We start from the raw sequence: 27,282 nt of genomic DNA, 5'->3' as shown, positions 1-27,282 counted from the left end.
AGATGGAGGACTTCTGCCATTTAGTGAATATGATGCTCCAGCATCAATAGTCCATCAGTGAGCAGGAATAGAGGCACGCTTGGTAGAGTTGTTCGTGGTTTTTGTTAGTGGATGTGTCACTGTGTGACTTCAGCATCCACCCGGAAAGTTACCTTTGAAAGAGGGACACAACTGATGGTGCATCCTGGTAGGTATAAACCCAGCCTGAAGGAGTGAGGATAGGAAAGTCACATCCCCTACTCTGATAAATCCTCCTGGGCTGTGTTGGAAACTGGTATGCACAGGGATGGAGTCTCTGTGTGTGTGTGTGTGTTTATGCACCGCGGAGATATAGTAGACAGAACCAAGAAAGGCATTTTGAAGGCATGCACTGTGGGCAGGAGGGTCCAGGAGAAGAGCTTTGCTTTTAGGGTTCATCTAGGGCTGGAAGGGGAGTTGTGATGAGAAAACTGTAGCCACAAACTAGTGTAATTAAAGTGGAGGGCAAGTGGTTCAATCTGTGGGGCTTTTTGCTCTGCTTTCTCTGGTAGCAGCAGAGACCTTGATTCAACAAGGCCGTGAATTTACTCATTCAGCTTCCTCCTGACAGCCCCTGCTCTCTGACTTTCACATAAGCAGACCAGGGGCCTGAGCCCTCTTGCTCAGGGATAGATATTTTGTGCCAAGGTGATCCATACCTGTGAAAATTGGGGTGGGCTGCTGATGGCTCTGTGTAGCACAGCCCTGGGTGGTTGTCCTTTGCTCTGATGAAGAAATGACAAATTAATAATGCTCTTGTTTACACCAGAATCGCAGTTGTAATCCCTCCTGTAGATAGGATTCCCAAAAGATTTCTTATCAAAGCTACAGTCTTCAAATGCCTGGTGTTGACGGGAAGGAGCAGATCTCCTGGAGATTATCTGTAGAGTAACTGGCGTGAGAGTTATGGTTTTTGCTGGGGTGTGAAGGGCTGTGTGAATACAGGGAACTACAAAATGATGCTGGAGTCAGGGACTCGCTTGGTTGTCAAGCCCAGTGAGTACAACTGCTGCCCAGCTCGGGGTATTTCTTGTGCTTTGTTATCCCAATCCTCCCTTTCCACCTTCCTGAGCACTTACTTTTCTCTGATCAGGGCAGGCAACCCATGGATTGAATAGGCTCCCCTAAGCTGGGTCCTTCTTTCCCAACCTACTCTCCTCTTCCTCAACAATTGGATCTAGCCTTGGTGTGGAAGAAGTGTGCACCATTTGATGGTCACTGATTGGTCATCCTACAGCAGCCTTTGAAACCCACAGACACCCAAACCTGATCTATTGCCATGGGTTCTCTGCACATAAGCAGGATTTTCAGACGCATGGTCACCCTGGTTCTGGGAAAGCCTTTCGATGGGTGGGAGTTGTCACTCATGGGTCTTACAGCTTAGGAGAGGCAAAGGGAAACACTTCTCTGGCAAGTGCAAGTGAGCTGGGGAATAGACTTTCCCTCGTTCCAGGTAATGACACTGGAGTCGAGCCTGTTGTGTCATGGAGCTTTGCTGTGGCCTGAATGTGGGTGCTTTGTGTTTGAGATCATGTGCAGGGCTGACAGAGACATTTTTGTAATGACGTGTTAGAGTGTAAATGCTGCAGGCAAAGTCACTTTTGGAAAGGGAACGGTGCTTTCAGTGATACCAGGTAAGCAGCAACTTGTCCTGGAAACTGGAATTACTCCATTTTTGCCTTGCTCTCAGTTGTTTTGAGGGGGATAATTTTTGGGAACCTCAATTTTGGGACACCTGCAATTCTCCAGGTCTCCCTAGAACTTGGTTTTCCTCCATGTCTCATTGTCTTGTGCTCCTGTGTGGTATGTTACAGCGTCAAAGCTTCTTTGCATGCCTGTTCCCATTCCTCCCTTCACTCTGAGCATAGATGGATGTGTGTGACATAGAGCACTGACACTCCAGACAGATTTGGCGGCCTGCTCCCATCCATAATGAAGTTGTTCCAATGGTCCTTTGGCTCTCCTGTGCCACTGTGTCCCAGTGGGGTTTGTGTTGCAGTGGGAAGCAGTGTGTGAGCAATGGTGCTTACCACAAAGGCACATTTGGGAGTGGGACAAGGCTCCTTGTGACACCCAGTGAGTGATGCTGACCAAGGCAGGAGTGCCTGATGCTTTGAAAGCTCTCTGAGCTCCAGGGAACATGCACCACCAGACTGGCTTTCTCTCACCTTGTCAGAGTTTTCCCACTCTAACAGCAACCCAGGGGACAGCCTAGAGGCACTATAGGGATGTGAGGAGGAGTTTTGTGGGGGGGTGCCCCTTATTTCTGGCCCCAGCTCTGGTCTTTTACCACACAGGCAGACTGTCAACCTCTGCTTCTGACCAGGATTCTCCTGCCCTGTGTCACTCTTCTGATGCCCCTTCTAGCCTAGGCATGGCTAGGCAAAGGCTTGAGGAGAGGTGCAGCTTCTGAAGTGCCTTCTTGGGCTTTTTGTTCTGGGAGGAAATGCTGTGTGAGTATGGCACCAGCTACGGCAAGCTGACCTTTGGCTCAGGGACCAGACTGTCCGTCCAGCCCAGTGAGTGTGCGGCTTTCCTGTGTGTCCTTTGTCAAAAGTCCTTGAGCGTCCACTGGAGTGCCCTCTAGACATACTTCTTGTATCTAGGTCACTTTTCATAGGGGTAGGAGAACACAGGCTCTAATTCATTTAAGGAACACAATGAAGAGGAGTCTCTGAGACAGTGAACTTGCAGGAAATTCCCACTCACATGGCTCATGGCAGATGCTGCAGTCCCTCAAAATGAAGTTTGTACGCATAGGTCCAATGGTGATCTTGATCCCACAGACAGATTGAGGGGGTCTTCAGGATGTAGCTGACTTGGAGTGACAGTCAGCACTGTCTAGTGGAGCTGATGGTGCCCAGCTTTCCCAAGTGGCTGGGAAGGTTTTTGTTGAGACAGGAAATGCTGTGTGACCGGGGAGGTGCTGTGTATAAACCTGTCTTCGGCTCTGGAACAAGACTCACTGTTAGGCCATGTAAGTCCAACACTGCTCCTATGCTTTCTGTTTTCTTTGAGGCCTTTCTTGCAGTGATTTGAGAGCAGCAGCGTGGCTGGGTGTTTGGTGATTTGTGTGTGACCATATCTAGTGATGAACTTGGCTTTACAGGAATGTTTCATCTTGGTCCAAAGCAACCCTTCTTGCTCTCTGTTTGACTGCAATGGACAAAGTGGCCACACGCCTGCTCCCAAGTGTCCCAGCTGCCTCATGGGGAACCTGTCCTATGCCAAGGCATCCCAGTGGGGTTTGTGTTGCAGTGGGAAGCACTGACACCCTTCTGCTGCCCCTTCTAGCCTAGGCATGGCTGGGCAAAGACTTGGGGAGAGTTTCTGCTTCTGAAATGGCTTGCTGGACTTTCTGTTATGGAAGGAAATGCTGTGTGATACTGGCTCTAGCTACGGCAAGCTGACTTTCGGTTCAGGGACCAGACTGTCTGTTCAACCCAGTAAGTGTGCAGCTTTCCTGTGTGTCCTCTGTTAAATAACCTTGAATGTCTACCAGAGCTCCCTATTTGTTTGTACCTGGGTCACCTTTGATAGGGGAAAGACAATATGGGCACCCTTTCATTTAATGCAGATAATGCAAGTTGTCAGTCTCTGAACCAGAGAACTTACATGAAATTCCCACTACTGTGAATGATCATAGCTGAAAAATGCAGCTTCCAGGTGGAGGACTTCTGCTATTTAGACAAACGTGCCACGGACATGGTACTCCAGGATGCTGATAGTCTTGCAGCTAACAGGAATAGAGGCATGGTTTAGGACAGACAAAGAGATTGACCAACTTGTGCTCAGTACGTGCGTATGGCACGGGAAAGCCATGGGGGATACGTAAAGGGGCTTCAGTTCTATTCCTTACCTTAGGACTTTCGCGTACCTCGGGCAAGGCTCAGATTAGTGCTCGGTGCAAATGTTTCCCCATTGTCATGTCAAATAGCTCTAGGCATATAATTTGTTTTTCTGAGCTTAACCAGAGAGTGAAAAGCTGCAGATCATTATGATCCTTGTTTTATGCCTGGATAAGATGTGGACAGTGAAAGGGAGAACCTTCTGGCAGACAGCCAGAAATGGAAGGACCCTCAAAGAAACCAAGGAAGTGAAATTGCCCACCACTGGCCCACTCTACAGAAATGCAGCAGGTTTCCACTTTAGAGCGAGCATCCCGCTTGCCCAGGGTGTAAGTGAAGAGGCTGCCAGTACAGCCCCACTGGTGGAGGTGTCGCCAGCTGGGAGCTAACCCTCTGGGTTTGTGTAAAGTGCTCTGCTGTTGTGACATCAACTTCAAATTTTCCTTTGGCTCAGGGACTAAAGTCACCGTCTGGCCAAGTAAGTGGGTTAATGCCTGAATGCTTTTATGTTACCTGACAATTTTGTCTTAAGGCTGTGCTGTGACTTGACAAGAGAAGGAATTGGTGAGTTGAAATGCTTTGTGCTTATTTAAATAGTGTAATAGTTCTTGCATTGCAAAAAAACCCACTGGTAGATGGACATCTGAAACGATAGGAAGATGGACTTCATCAGTTACTCTAGACTGGGTATATGTTGTTATTTCCACCTCTTTTTGCCATTCCAGCACAAGTCGTCTTTGGGGCAGGGATCATAAACTGTTCCGTGCTAACTACGGAGTAGGTTCTTCCCATCTCTGATAACTGAGATGTTTATAATCAAATCTAGTTATTCCCATGCATGTGTACACAGGTATTTGGCAAAGAGAGGGTAGAAGAGATTTGTGGAAACCTGTATGGGTATTTATAGCTTCTCTCAGACACAGATCCATGACTGAATGTATCCAAGGTCTCCAACACCCACTGAGGTGGCTGAATGAAGAGGCCCATTTTGTAAAGACCTGTCACATGGTGCTAGTAGTGGAGGATGGGGAAAACTCACATGGGGGAGTGGAACCAAACTTCTCGTTGCCCCAGGTGAGTTGTCTCTTCTCTGAATCAAGGCGGAATCAATATAGAAGATACTATATTCTAGCTTCAAAAACAAGAGTGTAGTGGCTCTGTGGAGCAATTTGGGATGGTTTTAGTATTCCCTGGAAAGAAGTGTTAGACTTTCTATTTAACCAATGCTCACTAGAAATGCACCCATCCTGGGGAAAGGAAGCAAGTGAAAAGAGAAAACAAGTAAGTGAAATACAACAACAGAGATGTGAAAAAAAATCTAATGGTTTTTAGTGAGTGGTGCAGGTTTTGATTTGTCAAGGATGGAGGTGGAAAGGGAATTGCCTTGTGGCTCTTCCTGGTGGTATTAATGAGACTGTATTGTGGGGAAGAATAATAAGAAATGGACATGGAGGTAAGATGTAATGCATTGCAAGTGTGTGCATGGGGAAACCAAATTATTCCCTTGAGGAAAGTTATTCAGGTGGATTGGGGTGGAAAGGAGTGTACAAAGGTTTTTGCTATGGCAAACAACACAGTGTCTATGAATACCTACCAACTTACGTTTGGACATGGAACGAGGCTCGTGGTAAAACCAAGTAAGATTTCTGAGATTTGAGACATTGAGTTGTTCAGTAGAAAAATTCAATCCACCTGTCAGAAGTAAAATTGATCGTGGTTTTCCTTCCAGAAGTGTTAATAAACTCCTATTTGGAGTAGGAACTAATCTTCTTCTTTCTCCAGGTATGTGAACTTTGCAAGTTAGGTAAACGCCCAAGGTTAGGTACACTCAGGTTTGAAAAATGTTCCCAGAAAACTGTGTAGTCTATTTCTTCCCTTCATCTGAAATAAAATTATGAATAAGAAAATTGACCCCTAACTATAAACAAGGGGGGATATCCTGATAGCTGCCTGTATTTGGAGATATACAATGCAACAATACTGAAGGAAGTTTAAAAGTATTAATTCTTTCCTCCTTTGAAAATTGTGAGTATATACTCACACCTAAGAAACTTTCCTGAGCATTTGAATCAGAAACACCAAGTAAAATTTTTCACTACTTCAGTAATTAAATCTCAAGTAAATTTTCAGACAGAATTGTAGACTCTTGAGGAGATTTTTGGCTTTCATAAAAGAAAAAATAGCTAAGAAAAGCAAAGTGCTCTTAGAAGACTGCCAAAACAACTTTTTTTTTCCCATTGGAACATTGTGGAAGGAATTGTAAATACTTCACCTGTGGCTTAGATGTTATCTCTGCTTTCTCAGAAATCAAATCCCATTTTCTCTTTGGGATGGAGAAAAAACTGAATTGTGGTCTAGGTTTTGTAGAAAGAATGAGACAGAGGTGTCACTGGTGCTGGGATTCTGTTTGCTCCTTAATTAATGATTGAACCATGATCTCATTCTCCATTTAATCTACAAGCTCTCAGCGACACGGGTCTTTTATGGTTGACTTCAAGGTAGGATGCTGGGCTTTACAGTAGCCAGTGAGTGAGGTTTTGTTGCACTGTGCCCGGATCTCCGTTTTTGTGTAAATGCGTTTTTCCAGTTATGTATGTCTTGGTTTACAGGGCTTCCATCATGCTAAGCCAGTTTTTATCATGCAAAACTAGTTAGTTGTGCAAATTGGGAGGATGTGTTTGGACACTCTTGGCTAAATTATCCAAGTTTGTCTCCACCTGGTTTCTTATTGTGGTTTGGTTGTGGTTTTTTTTTGGTGGGGTATTTGTTGTTAGTTTTTTTTTTCCATTTACTAGCTCAGATGCAAACTTCTGTGAATGCATGGCTTGAATTCAGTTTCTGATATTTGATGTTTCTGCATTATTCTTTTCAGCCCTTCTCACAATAATCATACTATTCAGGTTATTCTGCTATTTAGGGCAACTCAGGTTCTCTGTGGCTCTGGATAATGGAAAATTAACTATATATTGCATTTACAGAGTGCTTGCTTGTGTTTGTGCATCTGTATAAACATCACTGCTGAACCTGAGCTGCTGTGGAAGTCCTGCTTCTGGAGAGGTTGTGAGATCTCTTTAGCTTAGAGAAGAGGAGACTGAGGGGTGACCTCATTAATGTTTATAAATATGTAAAGGGCAAGTGTCAAGAGGATGGAGCCAGGCTCTTCTCAGTGACATCCCTTGACAGGACAAGGGGCAATGGGTGCAAGCTGGAGCACAGGAGGTTCCACTTAAATTTGAGGAAAAACTTCTTTACTGTAAGGGTGACTGAACACTGGAACAGGCTGCCCAGAGAGGTTGTGGAGTCTCCTTCTCTGGAGACATTCAAAACCCGCCTGGACGCGTTCCTGTGTGATATGGTCTAGGCAATCCTGCTCCGGCAGGGGGATTGGACTAGATGATCTTTCGAGGTCCCTTCCAATCCCTAACATTCTGTGATTCTGTGATTCTGTGATTCTGTGATCTCTGTTGTGCGCTGAACCACTGTGCACACTTTGGGGCGTGATACAAGCTCATGTTTGGTAGTAGCACTCCCTCTCAGAGTGGAACCCAGGAAGTATTAATTAATACTACATGAAGCGCAGCCTGCAAAGGAGGGTGGACATTGCAAGAGAACAGAGCAGAAAGGTAACACAGACTGGTGTGACTCAACAGAAGCAGTCACAAAGCTTCTAAGCACTGTCTGGATAGTTGTATATGCACGCACTGATTGACTGCTATTGTGTGCAGACAGAGGAAAGAATAATGACTAACTAGGTGGTGGACAATGGCTAGACTAGTGAGTGTCAGGAATGATTAAGCAGGCAGAGGAATGTGGCTAAAGGAAGTGTTTATTTCACTATATGTGCTGAGGAGGTGGCCAGTAACATTGGTTAGATTATTCCAATAAGAATCTTGCATTGCCATGTTCTCAAGTCTTAATCCAGGAAATGTGCATACCAGTGCACCATTTTGCAAAGCAGAGTGTCACAGTGTAATACTGTGAGCTACAGCAAACTTACATTTGGAGGTGGAACCAAACTCACGGTTTCTCCAGGTATATCTCTGTTCTCAGGTGTGATTCCTCTTGGAAGTGCTTTTTTCACTTCGCAAGTTATTTTGCCAGTATGGGCCAGCAAAATGCAGAGTGGTGAGACTAGTGTCATAAAGCTATAGCAGGTAAAAAGGACTTTTCTAGTATGTGGATCCTAATACTTTAACATAACAAGATGTCTAATTGTAGGCGGATGCAAAATATAAGCACATATGGGGTCTTTGCTTTGGAGATCCTTGATAAAGCTGTAATGATAGTGGGTGGCTGTCTGTCATATTGTGAAGCATTATATAAATACTAGAAGCTCAGGAAGCAAGATTGTCCTCGAGAATGATACCAAGTTTGTAATCACAGCCAACTAGTGTTGAGTACTGTGAAACTACTTTGGCCTTCAACATCCACATGAAGCTTGGAGCACATTAGAAGTGAGGCTCTGAAACTGTTGGACCACATTGTGGCAAGTCTCAAAAGCTAGAGGTGGAATAGATACCCAGACAGAGGGTAAAGAGGTCAAGAAGTAAAGTTCATTACTAAATGACTTTTGTGGAAAGATGGAAAGTGACCCTGACCACAAAATAATTTTCTCTGAACAAAAAAGTATGAAAAAAATAGAGCTTTGGCAGTTGCAGCTATAAGGCAGTCACCCAAAATGTCTGAAAAAAAATCCCCCCCCCCAAACTCCACACCTCTTCTCTTGTCTAAAACTCTTCGGAAAAGGAAAAGAAAGGAAGGCAGATCCTGAGACACTAATATTTTTTTGTAAATGTATCAATTTTTCCAGATTTCTTAAGAATACTTTTAGGAGCATTTAATATCTAAATGCTTTGGGTTTACTCTTGAAAAATAATGTTTCCATTTCTTAAAATGGTGGTGATTTTAAAGATAATTTCAAAATAATTTTATTCTGAAAGTTAAAAACCACAGCAATGTAAAGAATCCCTTCTGAAAAGCTCTGGGGAAATTCCTCATATTTCAAACGACCATCTTGACCCCGTTCAAAAACACCTGAGAAAAATAAGAATCTCACATTTATACGGAGCTATCAGCAAGCTAAAGGAGCTACAAATCAAGGCTCTGCCTGAGTTCTTTCACATGTTCCGTCTGTATGTAATTGCTCCAGATCTCACTCTGGTCACACTGTAGAACCTAAGAGCTTCCTGAATGCATACTGAAACCTCAGTGTTTAATGGCAGAATACACAATGGTCTCCTTGCTGCAAAGAAATTGCATAGCAAAAAGTGTGATTTCTACTTAAAAGCTAAATGGCAAATTTGCTCTGGAATCACTCTTGACTAATTCAGATGATAGCAAATCTGAGAGAATGGGATGATGAAGTTCATACTAAGCCATCGATCATTAGGTGAGCTGTGAAGTAACAGCAAATAAACTAATTTTTGAGAGAGGAATCTGACTGTCAGACTAAATAAATGAGGAATGAGAAGAAGAATAGAACTTGGGATGCAGGTGGCTTTCTGGAAGCAATGGGATAAACATAATGGAGAGGAATATTAAGGAATAGGTGTTTGGGAATTCGAAAGATGCAAAATACCACACGAAAAGAAAGTTAGAGGGAAGAAAAGTCCTAGATAGACGGATCTGCCTACTCATAGAGATAAATAGGATTTATTTTGGTGGAGTATTTCATTGTTGAAGGTTCCATTCAAAACCACTTTGGATATTGTAGACGTCTGTGCTATGGTGTGACTATGGAAGTAGTTACAAACTCACATTTGGATCTGGGACAAGGCTTCTGGTTTCCCCAGGTACATTTATGCTGACTTTTTGCCTAATTTGCAAATTGTTGTGGATACACACCAAGATCTGGGAAATGGCAGCTGAAATACAAGAATGGCTATAATATTTAGAAAATATCCACCTATATTGATTATCACCATTTTATTTGGTCTTCGCTTGTAGCAGAATCCCACCAAGGAACAGTATACTCTTAACATTTTAATATTAGTGAGGGACTGGGGATTGGACTGTCTTTTACCTGTTTTTTCTGATGTACAGATACCGTATTATCCACAAATATTGAAAGTGTGTTCTGTTTGCAACTGCGACTTGAATCCAGATTTGCTGAGCTTATCTAAGTAAGTGAGAGTGCGTGGATCCTGAAGTAATAGAATTAGAAGGTTCAGATTGCCTTTGCAACTCCCTGTGAAGCTCCAAGATCTAGAAAGGGTCACAGTGTGCCACTGAAACCTGTAAGATGGCTGTAACCAGGCTCAAAGGGGTTCTTGCAAAGGTTTCCTGGGTCGTGTGAATTATGGGGGTGGAGAAGGATACAAGCTGACGTTAGGAAAAGGAACGTTGCTGGTGATCAAGCCAGGTGGGTAGTAAATGGTGAAACATTCAGGAGAAAACTTGGACTGAAAGGCAGTGGTCCTAACTACATGGCACACTGAACAGGAATTTTAGGTGATGTTACAGATGTGAAAACACAGTCTGTTCCCAGAATTGCCCCAAAAAGGTGTAATATACAATTGCAACCAGCGAATAAATGAACTTCTTTTATTTGATCTCCCTGTTTCTGATCCTGACAATTTTCTAGCAGATTTCTTTGGTACTTTGATGGTGACTGAAATCAATATGTTTCATCATTGCTCCCTTAAGTTATTTCCTGCTCTGGAATGTCTGTTGACCTGGTTGTCAGTATGAGTTTGGAAAAACTGTCTACATTTTTGTAGAGGTTGACACCAGTGTGCTAATCAGGGATATGTGAAACTCACTTTCGGAACTGGGACCCAGCTTCTTGTTACCCCATGTAAGTTTGAGCTTTCTGTTCCATATTAACACCAGTACAGGCAAATGTTCATTGGATAGATGCACTAAGGACTTTCGTGGAAGCATGTTCCAACCTCTTTTCAGCTTCCCTTGACAAAAACTACTTGGAATTGAGATGCTGTCTTGAAATCCAGGGAGTGTTTGGCTATGGTGCAGCAGTGACCCACTGAAGAAAAGAACAGCTAGAGAAGATGGTAATGCACACACAGGTTTAGTAGTCATGGCATGATGCAGTCATGCATAGAGTGCTGCAAGCAGCTCACATGTGGCCGACTGCTACATAAAAAGTTTAGCAGAGTTTCTGGCTATTAAAGTTTTCAGACTTGATTTTTGCATCTTTAAAATAATAATTATACAATGTCTGGAGGTTATTGTGACTAATGGCTTAGAGATTGGATTTTCTAACTCTTAGCCTAAGAGAATATGTCATGATTTTTTGGTTTTAAAATCCAAAATTAAAGAAGTCCTCTTCTGTATTTGTAAAAACTGATGTTACAGTGTGAGCAGTCAGGAACTAGAAAAATAGTATTTGGAAGGGGAACCAAAATTGTTGTGATGCATGGTAAGTCTCTTTCCTTTCCTCAGTTATATTTTAAAATGCTTTAGAAGCCTGAAAAGATGGAATGAAATTTCAAATATCTTTGTGTGTCATCCTCTGGTAGACAGCTTTCCCACATATTTTGGATGAGGAGCCATTGAAATATGCAGCTAGTAGGTGGGAATTTGTTTCAAAGGCTTCTCATTGAGTGGGAAACTGAAAGATACAATAAATTTGTGTTTGGAAGAGGGACTAGATTTAAAGTCAGCCCAGGTGAGTAAGATTTGGAGAAGGACAGGCCATGAAGGCATGAAGGTGGGAGCAGTGTCCGCTGGTTAGTGTTTCTGAATAGGTCTAACTTTATGGAGAATGAACATAAACTCTAGATGAAGAGTGGAGGGAGGAGTGAAGGCTGAAAGAAAATGAACCCAGGATTACTTCTCAAGAGGATGCTTGTGAAGATGGAGCAGGGAGACTGGGAATAGTGGGAAATGAGACAGCATCATCAATTTCTTAGGTTAATGATCTTGGCATATCATTAACATTTACTTGAGTCCAGCCAGACAGTAACAATGTTTGTAGAGTAATTATAACTAGGAAAATATTAGCCTGGGCAGAGCTAACTTTATTTTACAGACACCAGAGTCTGCATTTTTGCTTTAGATTGAGGGGAAAAAAAATTCAGAGATACCTCTGGGTTTATGTTTGAGTCACAATTTCACACTGCATTGGGAAGAAATTTCCCAGGTGACTCACGCTATGGTATTTGCAATGATTCAAACTGGGGTGCGTGGGATACTGGAGCTAGGAGAGTAACTTTTGGAAATGACAAAAGGCTATCTGTGATCCCAAATAAGTTATCTGATTAAATATACCCATTAAATAGACTGATCAGGAAAGGTTATCATTTTGGTGTGAAATAGACATCTACATCTGAGACAATTCCACAAATGTAAGATCAAAAGTTCTTCTGACTTTTTGCCATCAACATAAAAATTATCTTCTTCCACCTGTTTTTAGAAAGGGATTTTATGTTGATACTTTTGAATGGTTTTTTTCTTACTCATTAAACAAATGGGATTTTTTTTTTGCTGGCACTGCATAAATAGTTAATCTCTAATTCAGAAAGTTTCTTTTTTGAAGTTGAAATTATTTGAATGAGGGTTGAAATTATTTGAATTGAAAGTTGGACTAGATGACCTTCAAAGGTCCCTTTCAACCCAAACTATTCTACGGTTCTATGAATTTTTTTCTAGAAGCTAAATCTCTGGCATATAAAATTGAAAATGGGTTCTGACAATTAAAACCCACTCTGATTTTGGAAGAAAAAGCATGCAAAAGTATTTTGTGAAAATGACCGAGGTTCATTAGCAGCCACTTCAAGTCTTTTTGTTTCCAGACAATTGTTACATGGATGGCTTAAGCCATCTCATTCACCTGTGAGCTTTAAAGAGTGGATTAGATAAGCAGAATTGCTCCTTCTGACCCCCAAAAATCTTTCCTTAACATTGTTGAAAGGAGCAGCAGAGGAGATCATAGTAAACCTCCCCTGCAGTTTAGGTGATGCATGAATAAGTCCATACATGAACGCAAATAGGGTATTGCTTCCCAATATGAAATTTAAGAGAACTTAATCTAAAATTTTCCTTAATGTGAACACATGCTATAAGCCCAGGATTTATCCTGTATTGGTACTAGAGAACTATTTAGCCCATTGAACACTTGATTTCTCCTTATATACTGGGTATCTTCCTCTATTAATTCACCTTTAGTTTTGGCTCAGCTAGAAATCTTACCCTTTAAAGGTTTATGAGAAAGATCTCATGTGGTTTTGGTAGTTTGACTTCCCCGGGTGTAATTACAGAAGCAATTTCAAACACATTTTTGGGATGGAGACTAGAATTATGCCTGAACCTTGTAAGTGAAGCAGCATATTTGCATTTGCAAATACTGAATCTCTGCACAGAGTCCTTGTACTTTGGATGACTTGGCTGATGCTGGACTAGGACCTGGCTTCTTTTATCTGACTGCCTCCAGACACAAGCACTGGAAGTCTAGAGTAGGGTTCAGGTATTAAATGTGGACATCTAGTCTTGCTGTAGACATCCTAGCATCCATGCAGGGCTGGCAGATTTCACCAAGGATTGCTGGTAGACCTTTTGGCACCTTGATTGGAGGACAGCCAACACACATCACTAAAGTGCTTGTTAAGTCTCTGGAGTTTCTCCTTGGGGGTCAAGACTAGCCTGTATGAATGTGTGAGGGGCTATATTTTTCCTCTGAGTTCGGGGATAGCTCCAGGTTGACTCTAGAGGTGGAATATCATGTCTCAGGCTGAGGAATGGTAAGAGGATCAAAGACACATCACATCAATTGATGATTTCACATCATGTGAAATATCACATCAATTCCAGTCTGACCAGAGATTCAGAGAGTTTGCTTTGGAGGGAAAGGAGAATTAGATAAATCTCTGTAAAATACCAGCTGTGTGTTAAACCAGTTCAGGATTTCTACTGCAGCTTGTTTGGAAAAAAAAAGACATAGGTCTCAGTCTGATGTTGAAACAGGCTTCTACTGCACTCTCCCTGAAATCAGCCTCTAGAGTTGGCTTTCTCTGTAGACTGATCAGGAATAGCATTCAGACAGCTCCTGTTCTTCCACCTGGAAGATAGGCCTTCAGTAAAGATTAAATTAGGTAGGATGGACAGCTCAGAGTATCATGATTTACTTCTCAATCTTTCCTGCAAATACAGGTCATAAATATCAATGCAGCATCTGCAGCACATCCACCAACTCATTAAGACAGAATAACAGGAAACGTAGGTCACGGTGCTGTGGTTGTAATAGCTGACATTTACCAAGACTGCTATCTGCAAACTTTCATAACAGTGTGAAAATATGCAAAGGAACTTATCGGAAAAAGACTCTAATACCAGAACAAAGCCAGCAGCCACTCTGAGTAAGACTGAGAAATGAGTATTTTGCAAAACAGGTGCTGGTGAAGCTGCCTGCAAAAACCAGACCGTATTTTTTTATCTGCTCAAGATAAAAGCATTGCACAGATTGAAAGGGAGAAAAACACCCTAATTTGGAGAGGTGGATATGTAGCTCTTCAGAAAGCATAGTACTCATTATGAGAGAGAAGCAGAACAACTCGATCAACTCCTCCTCTTTCGTATCCACGTACACCATGATAATGATGTACCCTGAGTCATCTGTATTTTATACAGGGATCTACCGTCAAGCTTTTTATCTGCTCCTGCCTTCCTCTCCCTAACAAACAGCCACTAAAATCTATTTCCAAAAAAACCCTGGGAGTATGGGATGTGGGGAGTAGGATTGGGGGAGTCAGAACGTTTATTAGACTGTATTCTGCGCAGTTGGGAAAGAGACAGTCTCATCAGGTTTTTCAAAGCCAAGGCAAAGCTGGGACAAATGAACTGTAATTCAGGACAAGGGACAGAGAATGAACCATTAGGCTTTGTGGATTAGTTTTTTTCTGAGATCATAGTAATAAAGAAATATGGCTGTTTCTCTAAGGTGCTGACAACTAGCAACTGAACCGGATGAAAAGCATTTATCTCAGTGATAGAACTAGGGCCTGCCCTTGAATAAGATTTTGAGACGGTTTCTAAAAGCCAACATTTAGACCAAACTTCCCCCATGAGAAGAAATTAAAACTTCTTTCTCTGGGAGCTAAGCTGTCTTTAGTATTTCTACATTATTTATCAGCATGGTGTGTGAAGAGGGACAAAGCAAATATTAATCTAAACTCTCAACCCTACACGGTAACACTTTTTCAGTTTATAAATGTGAACTGAAGCTTCGGTTCAAACCTGTGATTGTGAAGTCCAACAGAAAATGCAGCCAGAGGGTTGCTGAGAGCCCCCAGTCTGCATCTTGGCTACAGTATGTCTGTACTGATATTTCATCTGTTCATCATTAGAGCATTGTAATGCCCATAACATTTTACTATTACACAGGAACAAAGATTTAGCAAAGCACCTTCTCAAAAAATCAGGCTTCAAGACCTGGACAAGATGAAACGTGTGCTTAGCAGACAAGTTTACAAAGCTAAATGTGCAAAAAAGAGTTTAACCACAGGTAGTGTTTTGATATGTGTGGAAAATCCTAGTCTAACTGACTTGCTAGCAGAATTTGAAGAAAGAAAACAGAAATAAACCCCAGGTGTCTTATATCTGCAGCCTTTAGTTCCTCAAACCCCTCTTTTGCAGGGTAAAATTTAGTAAAAAAAAACTTGCCCTGCACTGTCAGGTGGTGGAACATAATGAAACATTCATTTGCTTCATCTTTCTTTCCCTGAATGCAACCATGCGTTCTTATTTTGCAGTGGCTTTCCTAGCTTTCTCCTATAGGAACACAATTAGCTAGACTGGTGGTAAATGTGGATACCCTTAAGCCTTGGTAGTTTATTCACTGTCCCTCAGGATTGTGGGATTGTGAACGTCAGTGGTGGATTTGACTACACTTTTGCAGAAAAGGCATAATGCCCCTGGGCTGCTCAGTTCTCTCCAGACACATTACATCTCTTAGCAGTGAAGTAAGAAGCCCTCTCCGCCTGCTATACACATTCCCGAATGCATTCACACCAAGATCCAAAAGGAAGCCGAGGCTGCAGAGTAGAGTTGAATGAGTTGTTACGGAGAGGAATGACTAGGTTGGACATGGGCATCTAGGACGTGGATGCGCACATGAGTATCATTTGAGATGCTCTGGGGCTCCTGCCTGACCATTCTGTTTCTCCCACACAACGTAAGTCATCATAAGTCTCATGTAGCTCCTGCACCATCTACTGTGGATGCCTTCATTCTCTAAAGATGTCCTAGCACAAGATCCCTACAATCAGGCAACTTCCCAACGGAATCATGGAAAAACCTCCGTACCTAAGTGCCTGTGTGTTAAGACTGAAGGAACTATGACTGTGTACTCTCGTCTAATGTCTCTTATCTTCTCCATTTCCAGATGTTACTCCATCTCCTTCAGTCTACAGGCTGACCTCTAAAGATGATGAGGATTTGGAAATGTGCCTTATCACAGATTACTCCCCTGAAAAGCTTACTCTTAACTCGGCTGATAAGCAGACAAATACTGTTGTGGAGGTGGCAACATCTGAGAACAAACAGGAAGCGAGCTACCTGTCAACCTACTGGGCCAAGAAAGATGAAATGCAATGTGGTGCAACTCACGAAGGCTTTGGAGAACTGGAGGGCGAGGATCCTGAAAGTGGTAATGGCATTGTTGGATGTGTGTACAGGGCTAGAGGTACTCTGGTCTCTGTGCTATTAGTGTGAGCAGGACTTGTTCACATCTCCCATGTTTGGTTGCCTGTTTTCTTTTGCCTTCCTGCTTAGTGGAAAGAAGATTAAGGGTCAGTAGACTGGTACAGTCACAGCAAAGAGATCTTAAAATCACACTGTGGGGGATATAAATCTTGAAATCCCTTTGTCCGATGGGACACTAAAGTTTAATTAGATCATATTTTATGCTTGCCCTGAAAACAGCAGGGAAGCGTGTTTATGGGAGGGTTTACTGGCCAGAAACTCTAATTCAGCCCTTCTAAATAGAGACATCTTTATGAACTTCTGAAGAAGTAGATTTCTGTTATTAATTAAATTTATTGTTACTATCTGCAGGTACTAGCCCCATCTGTGTTACAGGGGTGTCTCTACACTTTAGGACAGGTATGTACACAGCATTTTAGGAGTAAAGATTGGTTTCCCAAGTTTTTGCTAATGTTGTCTGTTTGCAGAATTCGTGTTGAACCAAAAGCTCAGACTGGAAATTTCCAAAAGGGCCTCACAGACTGGAAGTCATTGGGTTAATGTAGCCTTCCAGATCTGAGCTGGCAATTTTATGTAACCAGTGTAGCCAGTGCCTACATGCTCTTGCTAGGATTAGCCAAACAACCACTCCTCCCTATCACAAAATGATTTAAGGTACTGATATGAGTCAGCCTTACTGGATGTTTGTCTGCATTTCAGACTTCAAAAGAGTTGTTTTTATTTTTGGGTGCACAAACACCTAATGAACCAAAAGATAAGCAGGTGGTTTCTGCAGTGTGTGCTCAGATGCTGGGTTGCACTAAAAATATGCTGCATGTAAGCAAGATTTGCTTCAGCTCATGGCTGTGGGTGTACACTAGCCAGTGCTGGAGCCCAAGCAACTGCTGTTCCTGCTAGTTCAAAGGAGCTGAGCCTGCCTCTGTTTGCAGAATAGCTGTACTTTTGCAAACGTGCAGCCTTGTTTCCAAAACACCACTTCAGAAAAATACTCATCGGTAAACTTGGCTGATTTGATCAGTCCTTTCAGAGAGAGGTTTTCAAAGAAAAACATAAAATGACTTTTTGATGACAGCTCACTGCTTCCTCAATATAGATCAACGTATTTTCAAACGAAAATAGCTTTGTAACTTAAGATTAATAGCAAATCCAAATAGACTTTGTGTTCTTTGAATAAAATTTGTTTTCCCCCTGCCCATCTTAAAAAAATTTAGGTAGGGGAAGGAGGGATGTCTCCAGCATCCTGGGTTCATAATACACTGTATTTAAAAACAGCTAGATGGTCGGTAGACTTGCATATTGGATAATTAAGTGGTTATTGATTATCAGTCCTGCTCACTGTCTCGTTACCTATCCTATGAGCTGACATGAGGATGTCTCAGTGCTCTTGTGACTTTCATTCTCTGTTACTTCTACAGACGAAAACCTGAACATGCTGTCTTTATCACAGCTGGGCCTGAAAATAATTTTAATGAAAGGAATAATTGTTAATGTGCTGATGACGATGCTTATGTGGAAAAAAAAGTGAGTATGCGTAGGGGGTGGTAAGGCCTCTGACAGAAAACATCTGGATCAGTTCATTAGCTATGAATGTTCCTTCTCTCTGTAATAACTGTTTATGCAGTCTATCCATACACCTTTTGTTTACCAACAGTAAAATCCCTCCACTCCTTTGGCCATATCATTGTTTCCACCCACCCCCTCAAGTCTATTTACTTTTCCTTATCCACATGCAAATTTAACTTTTTCTTCTTTCTAGACGTCTCTCCCTTCTGTTTCTACATCCATCCCTTCCCTTGTCTGCATTCATCCATCAGATTCATCCCCTGACCACTCTCCAGCTGGGAAAGTTTGATGCTTATTGACTTTAAGACCTCAGACTCAGACAAGTCTGATGAGGAGCGGCTGAGGGAACTGGGGTTGTTTAGTCTAAAGAAAAGGAGGCTGAGGGGAGACCTTATTGCTGTCTACTACTACCTGAAAGGAGGTTGTAGTGAGGAAGGCGTTAGTCTCTTCTCCCAGGTAACAAGCGATGGGATGAGAGGAGACGGCCTCAAGTTGTGCCAGGGGAGGTTTAGATTGGATAGCAGGAAAAATGTCTTCCCCAAAAGGGTTGTCAAGCACTGGAACAGGCTGCCCAGGGCAGTGGTGGAGTCACCATCCCTGGAGGGATTTAAAAGTAGATGTGGTGCTTAGGGACATGGTTTAGTGATGGAGTTGGTAGTGTTAGGTTAATGGTTGGACTCTGTGATCTTAAAGGTCCTTCCCAACCAAAATGATTCTATGATGCTGTTATATTAGTTTCGGCCCAATGACTCTTTTCCTCTTTCTATTACCTAGACACTTCAGGTCTACAATTGTGTAGGTGTGCCTGTATCCCAAATAATCATTTAACTTACCTTTATTTTTGTTACAGGAATGAAAGTAACTAGATGGTGTCATCCTGAAGTACCAAAAAAATCTGCTGAGGAATCTTTACCAGAGCATCAGTGCAAGAGGGAATACATGCATTCCTGTTGCGCGGGATATCGCTTGCTGTTTCTGTATATCACGCCAGCCATTATAGTCTAAATTGCTTTATTTGCAGTTATAACTCTACTAAAAAATAAGCTTAAAATTCTCAGCATTCTGCTCCTCCACATGCCTGATTCATTTAGCATGACAATGTCTCTTTTTGCATGAAACATATTTTGCTATAACTATAAATTGCCAAACATCACTATCACTTGTGTTAAAATAACACACAATTTCTACTTGGGGCAGTGTTGTTGAAAACTGCAAGCTAAATATCACTTGACTGTGAATTTTTTTGTAGTTTGATAGCTTCCACATCTTAGAGTACACCCCCACAGACACCATTTCAGTTGCAAATGAAACACTCTGAAAAGCAAAGGACTCTTATTCAAGGTGCTTTGTACCCTGTCCTGCTATTTTTTGCTAGATCAGAGCAAGGTGTCTTTTTTTTTTTCCCCTAAAATATACACTGCTAGGCCTCCCAGAAGCCCCGAATTCAGTGAAATTCTCACTTCATTATCACAGAAGAAAAGAAATTTTTTACTATTTTTAAAGTCTATCTGGCCTTAACATTTTCTGAATTTAAACCAGCTTAAGATTTGGCTTTGCCTTTAGTAAAAATACAAACTACTTTTGCTCTTTTTGTTCAGTTCTAACAACCTTAGATTTCCCAATTTCTTTTTATAATCATTGCATCAAACTATACTGAAATATGTATGCGCTCCTTGGAAGCAGTGCATGCATGTGAAACTCACATGCTGCCAATACTTGAATTGTACTGGCAACCACCCTGATGTCTTGGCATTTCTTTGGCTACTATTAAACAATTCTTATCAAAAATAAGAAACTTGTCTGTCTTTTGTATCTGTAGTTTGAGGAACTTCTTTTGCCCTTCGGATGAGCTTTAGGAATGAGCCTGGCCTTTGGGGTGGAGGAGGGAAGGGGTGTCTGGACTCTCTTCTTCAGCTGACTTGGCCACCAGGTGCTGTTTGCAGTAACTGGATGGATCCACGGTGTGGGGGAGATAGCTACAAAATCCCTTTCCAGGACATCCTTGCTGTGTCTGGGTGAGGACAGCGTGGCTGGCTTGGAGGGAGGGGAATGGAGGAGAGCTCATCTCCTCCAAGACTAGACTCTGCTATGTGAAGACAATGGTGAAATATGGCTTGCCCAGAGCGAGAGAACAAGGAAGCTGTCCAGGTTCTTGAAGGTAGATGTCTACTGCTATGGGGATATAGCAGCCTGAAGGTCCTGCCTCTAAATGTCCCCCACTCCCAAGCGTCACTGGAGAACAAGGTGCCTGCTTTGCATTAATGACACCAAGCAACAGGCCTGTGCCTCCAGGTTCAGTTTGTCACTGGCAAGACTGGAAAGGAAACTTTTTCCTTTTGTGACATTGGTTTCTCCATCTTCTTCTGAAGCACCAGAGATTCCTCTGGAGGAAGAAATGAGAAGGGTGCTCTGAAGGAAACACACCCTCCCTGCAAAGCTTGAGCCTTGCTTGTACCTCACACCAGTGCCCAGACTAAGTGGCTGGTGAGAGTGATTCCCTCTCACAGGATATTTCTCACCCTGCTGCATTCACAGCCATTGCAAGGAACGGCGATTGTGGAAAGGCTCACGCTTCAAAGGCTTTTAGCCAAAAGCTCTGGTGTTTCATGTGGGAGAGGGTCCCTGTGTGAAGACCATGCCAGCATCCCTGCCACAGGATCTGACTCCACAGAGCAGCAACAGAACAGTCTCCCTGGTCTCCTGCCACGGTACTGCCACCTGACCATTTAGCAGGTGGCCTGTCACAGGGTGACAGTGTTACTGACCCCTCCTGCCAAGCAACAGCTTCAAATTTTCCGTGTCTATTACCCTGATTATTTTATAGTAGAGATGTGCAGGGACTCACTCTCTTGTCTCTCCCTTGACACAACAGTCACTCTCATTTCTCTCCAACTGTAGAAAGCCCACGTCTCTTTAAATGCTGGATTCCAGGCAGCTCTTGAAGCTTACATTTCACTCATGATAAGGTCTGCCATGGCACAGGGAAACAGCCTGATGAAGTTGCCTAAACTCTATTTGAATTACAAAGCAAGTCATTGCATTTCACAGATTTCCAACTGATTAACCTAATTCCAGAAACCTTCAGGGAAGTGGAAGCAAAGTTTCCACGCTCATTTACCTTTAGCATCACTTTTTAAAATTAATATCCATCTTAAATCTTCTGTGTTGCACTTCAGACCCACTCCCAGCTGCATGGTCAAGGAGGAAGGACAGTGTGCTGCCTGTTTCCACATCTCAGTATTTTCTTGTCCAGGTTAAACGACCCCAGTGATAAGATTTGCCAAGTGAGGGGATGAGTGTACAGATAAAGTTAAATGTTTTGACTAAAGTGACTCTTAGCATGTGATCTGCAAAACACTGAATTTGTAGGTCTAGTTCAAAGATACTTTCAGATATTAGGCTTTCAACCTCTCTCCCACCACCACAATGTGCCCCCCCATTACCACTTTGTGCTTTCTTGTTTATTTCGAGAAAGAAAAACCACAGTGCAAAGCAAAGGCAGGAAATAACACAGTCGGACAAGACCTGGAAGGGGACTCACAGCCCAGGTGGGGCAGGAAGAGGATGCACCACCAGTTCCATGACGCCACAATCGAGATCTGGGTCACCTTTTGATGCTCTTCTACACTCTACCACAGAAACCGCTTCCTCTGGAAAGTGGAGCACAAAACAGGGGGTGGGGGGAGCAGGGCTGGTGCGGCACGTGGCGGGGAGGAGAAGAAGCGTGGGGAAAAAAACAGCAGACGTTAAGACCACAAGCCAAAGTCGAAGGAGGTTAAGGCACCCTCCCTTCCTGCCCCCTCACCGCAGCCTGCTCTTGGGTCTGGGGGGAGTTGTTTTGGGTACAGCAGGAAAGATTGAGCTATGTATAGCATAGGCAGGGGAAAGGAGGGTAGAAAATACATTATAAAGTGTGGTGGATGGCAGGGAGAGATCTTAGAAGTGTGTAAAATTTCTGAATTTGCTGATAGACCTCTGCACCCTGTTATACAGGCAGTGAATCTGAGCAGAAAAATCCTTCCACTTCTGACCCAAAAGAGAAGGGAGGAAGATGGGGCAGGCCAGGGAGTCCTCTCACATTGGCAGGGAAGGAGCTGTTGCCCTGGTCCATCTCTAGCATCCCCTCCCCTATGCTAGCTCCTGTTCCCTAATACCTACCTATGGGTGGGAGATGCATTTGAATTTTTCATGTTTTCTAGGGCTTTTGTTGGAGAAAATACCCTGCTTGACGTTTGTCGTCTCTCATTAAACATGGCCCTGTACATGAAACAACCTCTCTTCTTGCCCTCTTCTACAGCATGAACAGGGACCCAAGCATGGTCTTTATAAGGAGCAGAGCTTGAAGATATCTACAGACGTGAAGCTTATTGAGATGTGGGAGTAGCTCTAAAAGGACCTGAATTCAAGTGCTGAGTTTATGGCAATTGGAGGCGTTGCAAACTGGTAAAGAACAGGAAAAAAAAGGAAACCCACAGAAAACCCACGGTTTTTCCTTTTCCCCAGGCTCCCGTGCAGTTCTTCGAAGCGGCCACAGGAGGGTCCCTGCCTGGAGCCCTCTAAAGCCAAAGGGTGGGGAGGCCCCGACATACAGCCGCAGGGAGGCACTCGCAGCTTGCAAACAGCAGCAGCTGCAGCGGCAAAGGGGAGACCCTGAGCTGTTCCTCCTCCTGCGAACATGCAGGCTCCCTCTGCCATGGGCCTGGCTCAGAGAGGGCCTTCTTAAGGGAGAGAAGAGCTCGGTGGCTCGTTTACAAATCCCTGCCTGCTCCCCATCAATGCAAAGCTGGTGCCACTGTAAACAAACGCACCTCAGCACCTGGAGCGGGGTGGTGGTGTCAGAGCTGGCGTGAGTTCTCTATTCCTACCACAGATCCAGACAGCATCCTCTGAGGCAGTAAAGACCTTGCTCCCTCACACCTCACTCTTCAGAGCCTATGGTAGGCAAGAGGCTGAGAAGCCCCAGGTTTTACACTTCCATAGGTTTAATGGCTACAGCACAGCTGGAAATGCTAAAAGGAAAAAAGTGGTAAACAGGAGCCGTAATCCAACGCTGAGAGGCTGATGGATCAGAGCTCATGTTTTATCTTGAAGGCTCCGGGAAGACCTTCTAGCGGTCTTCTAGTATCTGAAGGGGCCTACAGGAAAGCTGGAGAGGGACTTTTTACAAGGGCATGGAGTGGTAGGACGAGGGGTAACGGTTTTAAATTGAAAGAGGGGAGATTTAGATTAGATATTAGGAAGAAATTCCTGACTGTGAGGGTGGTGAGACCCTGGCCCAGGTTGCCCAGAGAAGCTGTGGCTGCTCCCTCCCTGGCAGTGTTCAAGACCAGGCTGGATGGGGCTTTGATAAACCTGGTCTAGTGGAAGGTGTCCCTGCCTGTGGCAGGGGGGTTGGAACTAGATTGTCCTTAAGGTCGCTTCCAACCCAAACCATTCTGTGGTTCTATGATCTCCTGAGCGCCAGCAGACAAGCATTGCTTTGTCACATAGCCTCAATGCGCATTTTACCTATCCAGTGTTTCAGCTGCAGAGCAAACCAGACAAATGTGAAGCAGGATCAGTACAAGGTCGGAGCCTCATGCATGAAGGTAAACAGGTAAATTCTGCAGCCAAAGGTGTGGAGGGGCTAGCTGGAGTTGGTATCTCATTCTGTGCCCATAATCTGATCACCACAGGGCTCTCATTTTCCATCATGACAAAGAAGCATTTGACCTCAAGGAGGAGCTAGCTTGGGCTTGAGGAGGCAACGGCCAAGGGCCGAAGCCAAGCCAAGGGCTGAAGCCATTTCACAATGCTTTAGTGGGAAAAGGATTTTCAATGAGGTTGTCTGAGAGGTGACCTTCACCATGAACCCAGAACAGCTCAAGCACAGCTCCATCTGAGGCAGTGACACAGCTCAGCAGCCCCTTCCAACATCCTTGGAAGCACATCAGACTGAAGAAAAGCTAATGCTGTGGTAGGGTGGCTGTACCACTACCAGGCCTCAGTGAGCCTGTAAGTCCAGCTGGGGCATCCAGCTGTGCCCCACATGCCTTTGAGGGATACAGGAGGGCCTGTGGGAAGATGGGTACACCTGGGGATGTGCTGGAGGACACCACCCGCCTCCTTCCGTTCATGACCGTTAACCACAGCCTAACCCAAATTTTCCATGCTTTGAAGCCTGAGAGCACGTTGGCAATATAGTTTCCATAAGATAAAGAAGCAGAAAACAGGGAGATGAAAAGGGTGGATGACAATTGAGTTTCCATGGCAACTTGTTTCCTTCTTCCCTCTGAAACTGGAGCACAGAAAAAAAGCCCACTGGTTAGAAAGCAAGGGAGGGAGGGAGGGGCGTAAAAACATGGCAGTCATGCCTGAGAGGGGACTTGGATGTCAGAACCTCTGTTTTTGTCACCAGAAGGGAAAAGACTGCAGTATTATAAAGGGTTTTATTGACGGAAAGGATTACAGTAACTGTAATGAGGCAGCAGACCCCTCCATAGGACAGTCTGTGGAGAAAAGTCTTAAGCCCTGCTTCGCCTTCCTCCACCAAGGAAGGAGGTAAGAGTCTGCTGGGGAACAGCACTTCCCAGTGTCAGGCTTTGGCATCAGAGCTCAAGAGCAATTCAAGACCTGGAAAGACAGAAAGGCAACATGAGCAATGTTTCTACAAAGGGAAAGGAAATACCCCACAAGCTCCAATGCTTGCAACAGTAACAACAGGGCATGTCCTCCACTTTCCAGCACCAAACTCTACCTGTCCCAAACTTCCTCCTCTCATCTACTGAGAAACTCCAGACTTGGACACCAGCCATACCATGGCCTCCAAATAGAGCCCAGGAGTTCCAGCTCCCAAAGCCCCTCTTATAATACAGAAATGTCGCTAGGTTTCTGTAAGTCCTAGTTAAACTGCCTTTTAAATGATAAATGCCAAAAAATACAAGCACAAAACCAGAAAGTCATAAATCCTAACCCTGTATCAACCTAGAGGACAACAGCTTAACTGTATTTGGCCAAGATGAAGCCAGGAGCTAGAACTCCTGGATTCACTATCTGTCTAGTTCTCTCCCAACTCTACAAAAGTACTGAAGTACGGATCAGTACCTCACAGTCTCTTCTAGAGCTCAGCCAACAAAATTGACGACGACGAGATGGAGGATGGTGTTGGCAAAGAGGAAATCGGCAAATGCCCGCTCCGGTGAAATGCCTTGGAACTCCCCTTTGTTCTGGGGGTTGATCTGGATCCGGAGGCAAACTGCAGAGCAGAGAAAGAATGAGAGATTAGGGATCACCAAAGGAAGTCATGGTAGGAAGCACAGTCTTCCTGGGGCAGCCCACCCCAGTCTGGATCACTATTCCACCAGGGTGCCACAAGAGAAGGTAACTCTGTCTTTATTGTAAGATGAGCAGGACTCTGGCAGGGGATTTGCACAGGGCTTTTATGCAATCAGCTATCCCATAGCCTTACACTATTAGGGGTGGCCGAGTCCTGAGGGGAATAGGCTTATAACAACATGGGACTTGAATAGAAATGGGGTATTTCTACGGTCTCTATTGAGTGTGTTGGGGAGGTCGCACAGATGATCTTAAAGGCCTTTTCCAATCTGAATGGTTCTATGTTTCTAAGGTGGTTTTGGGGGGGGTTATGGGAGAGGAACACCCTGAAGCAGCCATTGCTAGAGCTTGGGTTTCACCATGGGATGGCTGCTAAAGAAGGACACCAATAAAGGATGGTAAAAGAGAGGGCTCCTTGACTGCCAGGGAGAAGCAAGTACACCCCAGGGCTGATAAGGAGCCAGGTTCTGTGATGCATATGGGCAGGAGCCCTGCAGGTTCACAGCCACTGTGGAGCATCCTGCTGCGGGGTAGGAGCGTGGGGGTTTCTGGGAGCAGAACTGGGTGTTATGGGGGAAGGGGGGTGCTGGAGGTTGCCATGGGGACTCCGTGGCTGCGAGGGTAGGTTTGAGGGCTGCTGTGGGTGACTCTCTCGGGCTTTCGGGGAAGGTCTGCGGCTAGTAAAGGAATGCTGCGGTTACTACAAGAGATCTGGGCATTTCCAGGGCAACTCGATGACGGCCGGGGGCCTCTGGGCGTTGCTGAGGGAGGCTCAGGCTTTGCTGCGGAGAGTGGGCGGTTGCGAAGGGGGCTGCAGGGGAAACCGCGCGGGGCCGGGGCGGGCATGGCGCGGCACTGACCGCCGAGGATGAAGCTGCCGACGGCGGAGATGAAGCCGCTGAGGAAGGAGTTGAAGGGGAAGGTGCCGACGCCGAGGCAGTAGCCGAACTGCAGCGCCCCGGTGAGCAGCACGTAGAGCAGGTAGGCGTCCAGCACCTTGAGGCGGCTCGGCGTGCCGCTGCCGTACTCCGCCAGGAAGCGCCGCACCACCGAGCCCACCGAGCCCGCGGCCGCCGCGCCGGAGCCCGCCGCGCCCGACATGCTGCCGCCGCCCAGGCTGAGGTGGCCGGAAGCAGCGCGAGCAAAGCGCTTCCGGGGCACTGCGGGGCCGCGCAGGCGCACGCCCGACTCGCTGCAGGGTCAGTGAATGCTGCGCAGGCGCAGTTCCTTTGCCCGCGAAAGGGCGGAACTGGGAGGTGCCGCCTGCTGCTGTATGCATGCGCCTGCGGAGGGGGGCGGTGTGTGCGTGTTCTCAGTTAGCGCATGCGCTGAAGGCTTTATTGAGTCCGCGCCCCCGAAGCTTTCCAAGAGCCAATGAGAGCCAAGCGGCGGCTGTTGCTAGGCAGATTAGAGAGCGGCTCCCTGAGGCGGCCGCGTCCCCCGCCGCGGCCCAGCACGGAGCCCCCGGGGGTCGGGAGCCGCAGCGCCGGGTCTCGCTGCCCGCGGGCGGTGCTCGCCCTGCAGCGGCTGGCGGGGTCCCGGTCCCTGCTTTCGGGGCGCGGTGCTGCAGTGCGGTGGGGCCCGTGGAGCGGGTGGCGTGGGGGGGTGTTGAGGGCGGCGCTCGCCCCCTTCTCGGAGCTGGGGAAAGGCAGACGGTTGTTTTCCTTGTTTGTGATTAAAAACTCTCATGACGATGAGCCCGAAATGAGAGCAAAATGACTTTTGCTTCTTTTAGGGTTTTTTTGGGGGGGGAAAAAAGAGACTTCTCAGGAGACCAGAAGCAGAGATTTTCTACCCAAATCTTCATTCTGTTTAAATCATTCCAGCCTTCCCGTCACTCCCAAACCAGGGACGCTCTTGATGTGGACAACTGATACTCCTG

At 44.9% G+C, this 27,282-nt stretch overlaps 2 protein-coding genes across 2 annotated transcripts in view; one reads left to right on the top strand and one right to left on the bottom strand.

Annotated features, from left to right (window-relative positions):
* LOC137673632 (M1-specific T cell receptor alpha chain-like) overlaps positions 1–19,812 on the top strand; it is a 242,080-nt gene extending 222,268 nt beyond the window's left edge. The window contains exons 4-7 of the mRNA XM_068418557.1: positions 16,204–16,467; positions 16,875–16,922; positions 17,939–18,044; positions 18,937–19,812. Of these exons, the coding sequence (XP_068274658.1) occupies positions 16,204–16,467; positions 16,875–16,922; positions 17,939–18,044; positions 18,937–18,952 (434 nt within the window). The 3' untranslated portion in view covers positions 18,953–19,812. The remainder of the gene's footprint in view (positions 1–16,203; positions 16,468–16,874; positions 16,923–17,938; positions 18,045–18,936) is intronic.
* A 4,683-nt stretch (positions 19,813–24,495) lies between these two features.
* Positions 24,496–26,523, bottom strand: DAD1 (defender against cell death 1). The gene is made up of 3 exons (XM_068418886.1): positions 26,261–26,523; positions 25,170–25,320; positions 24,496–24,698 (listed from the first exon to the last, which is right to left on the bottom strand). Exons 1-2 carry the CDS (start codon positions 26,499–26,501, stop codon positions 25,190–25,192), a joined length of 372 nt encoding a protein of 123 aa, XP_068274987.1. The 5' UTR covers positions 26,502–26,523; the 3' UTR covers positions 24,496–24,698; positions 25,170–25,189.
* Between the last annotated feature and the right edge of the window lie 759 nt (positions 26,524–27,282).

This window comes from Nyctibius grandis, chromosome 26, assembly GCF_013368605.1.
Source record: "Nyctibius grandis isolate bNycGra1 chromosome 26, bNycGra1.pri, whole genome shotgun sequence".
Lineage (NCBI taxonomy): Eukaryota > Metazoa > Chordata > Aves > Nyctibiiformes > Nyctibiidae > Nyctibius > Nyctibius grandis.
Note: the sequence above shows the minus strand (reverse complement) of the source record. Positions and strands in the feature narration are given on the sequence as shown.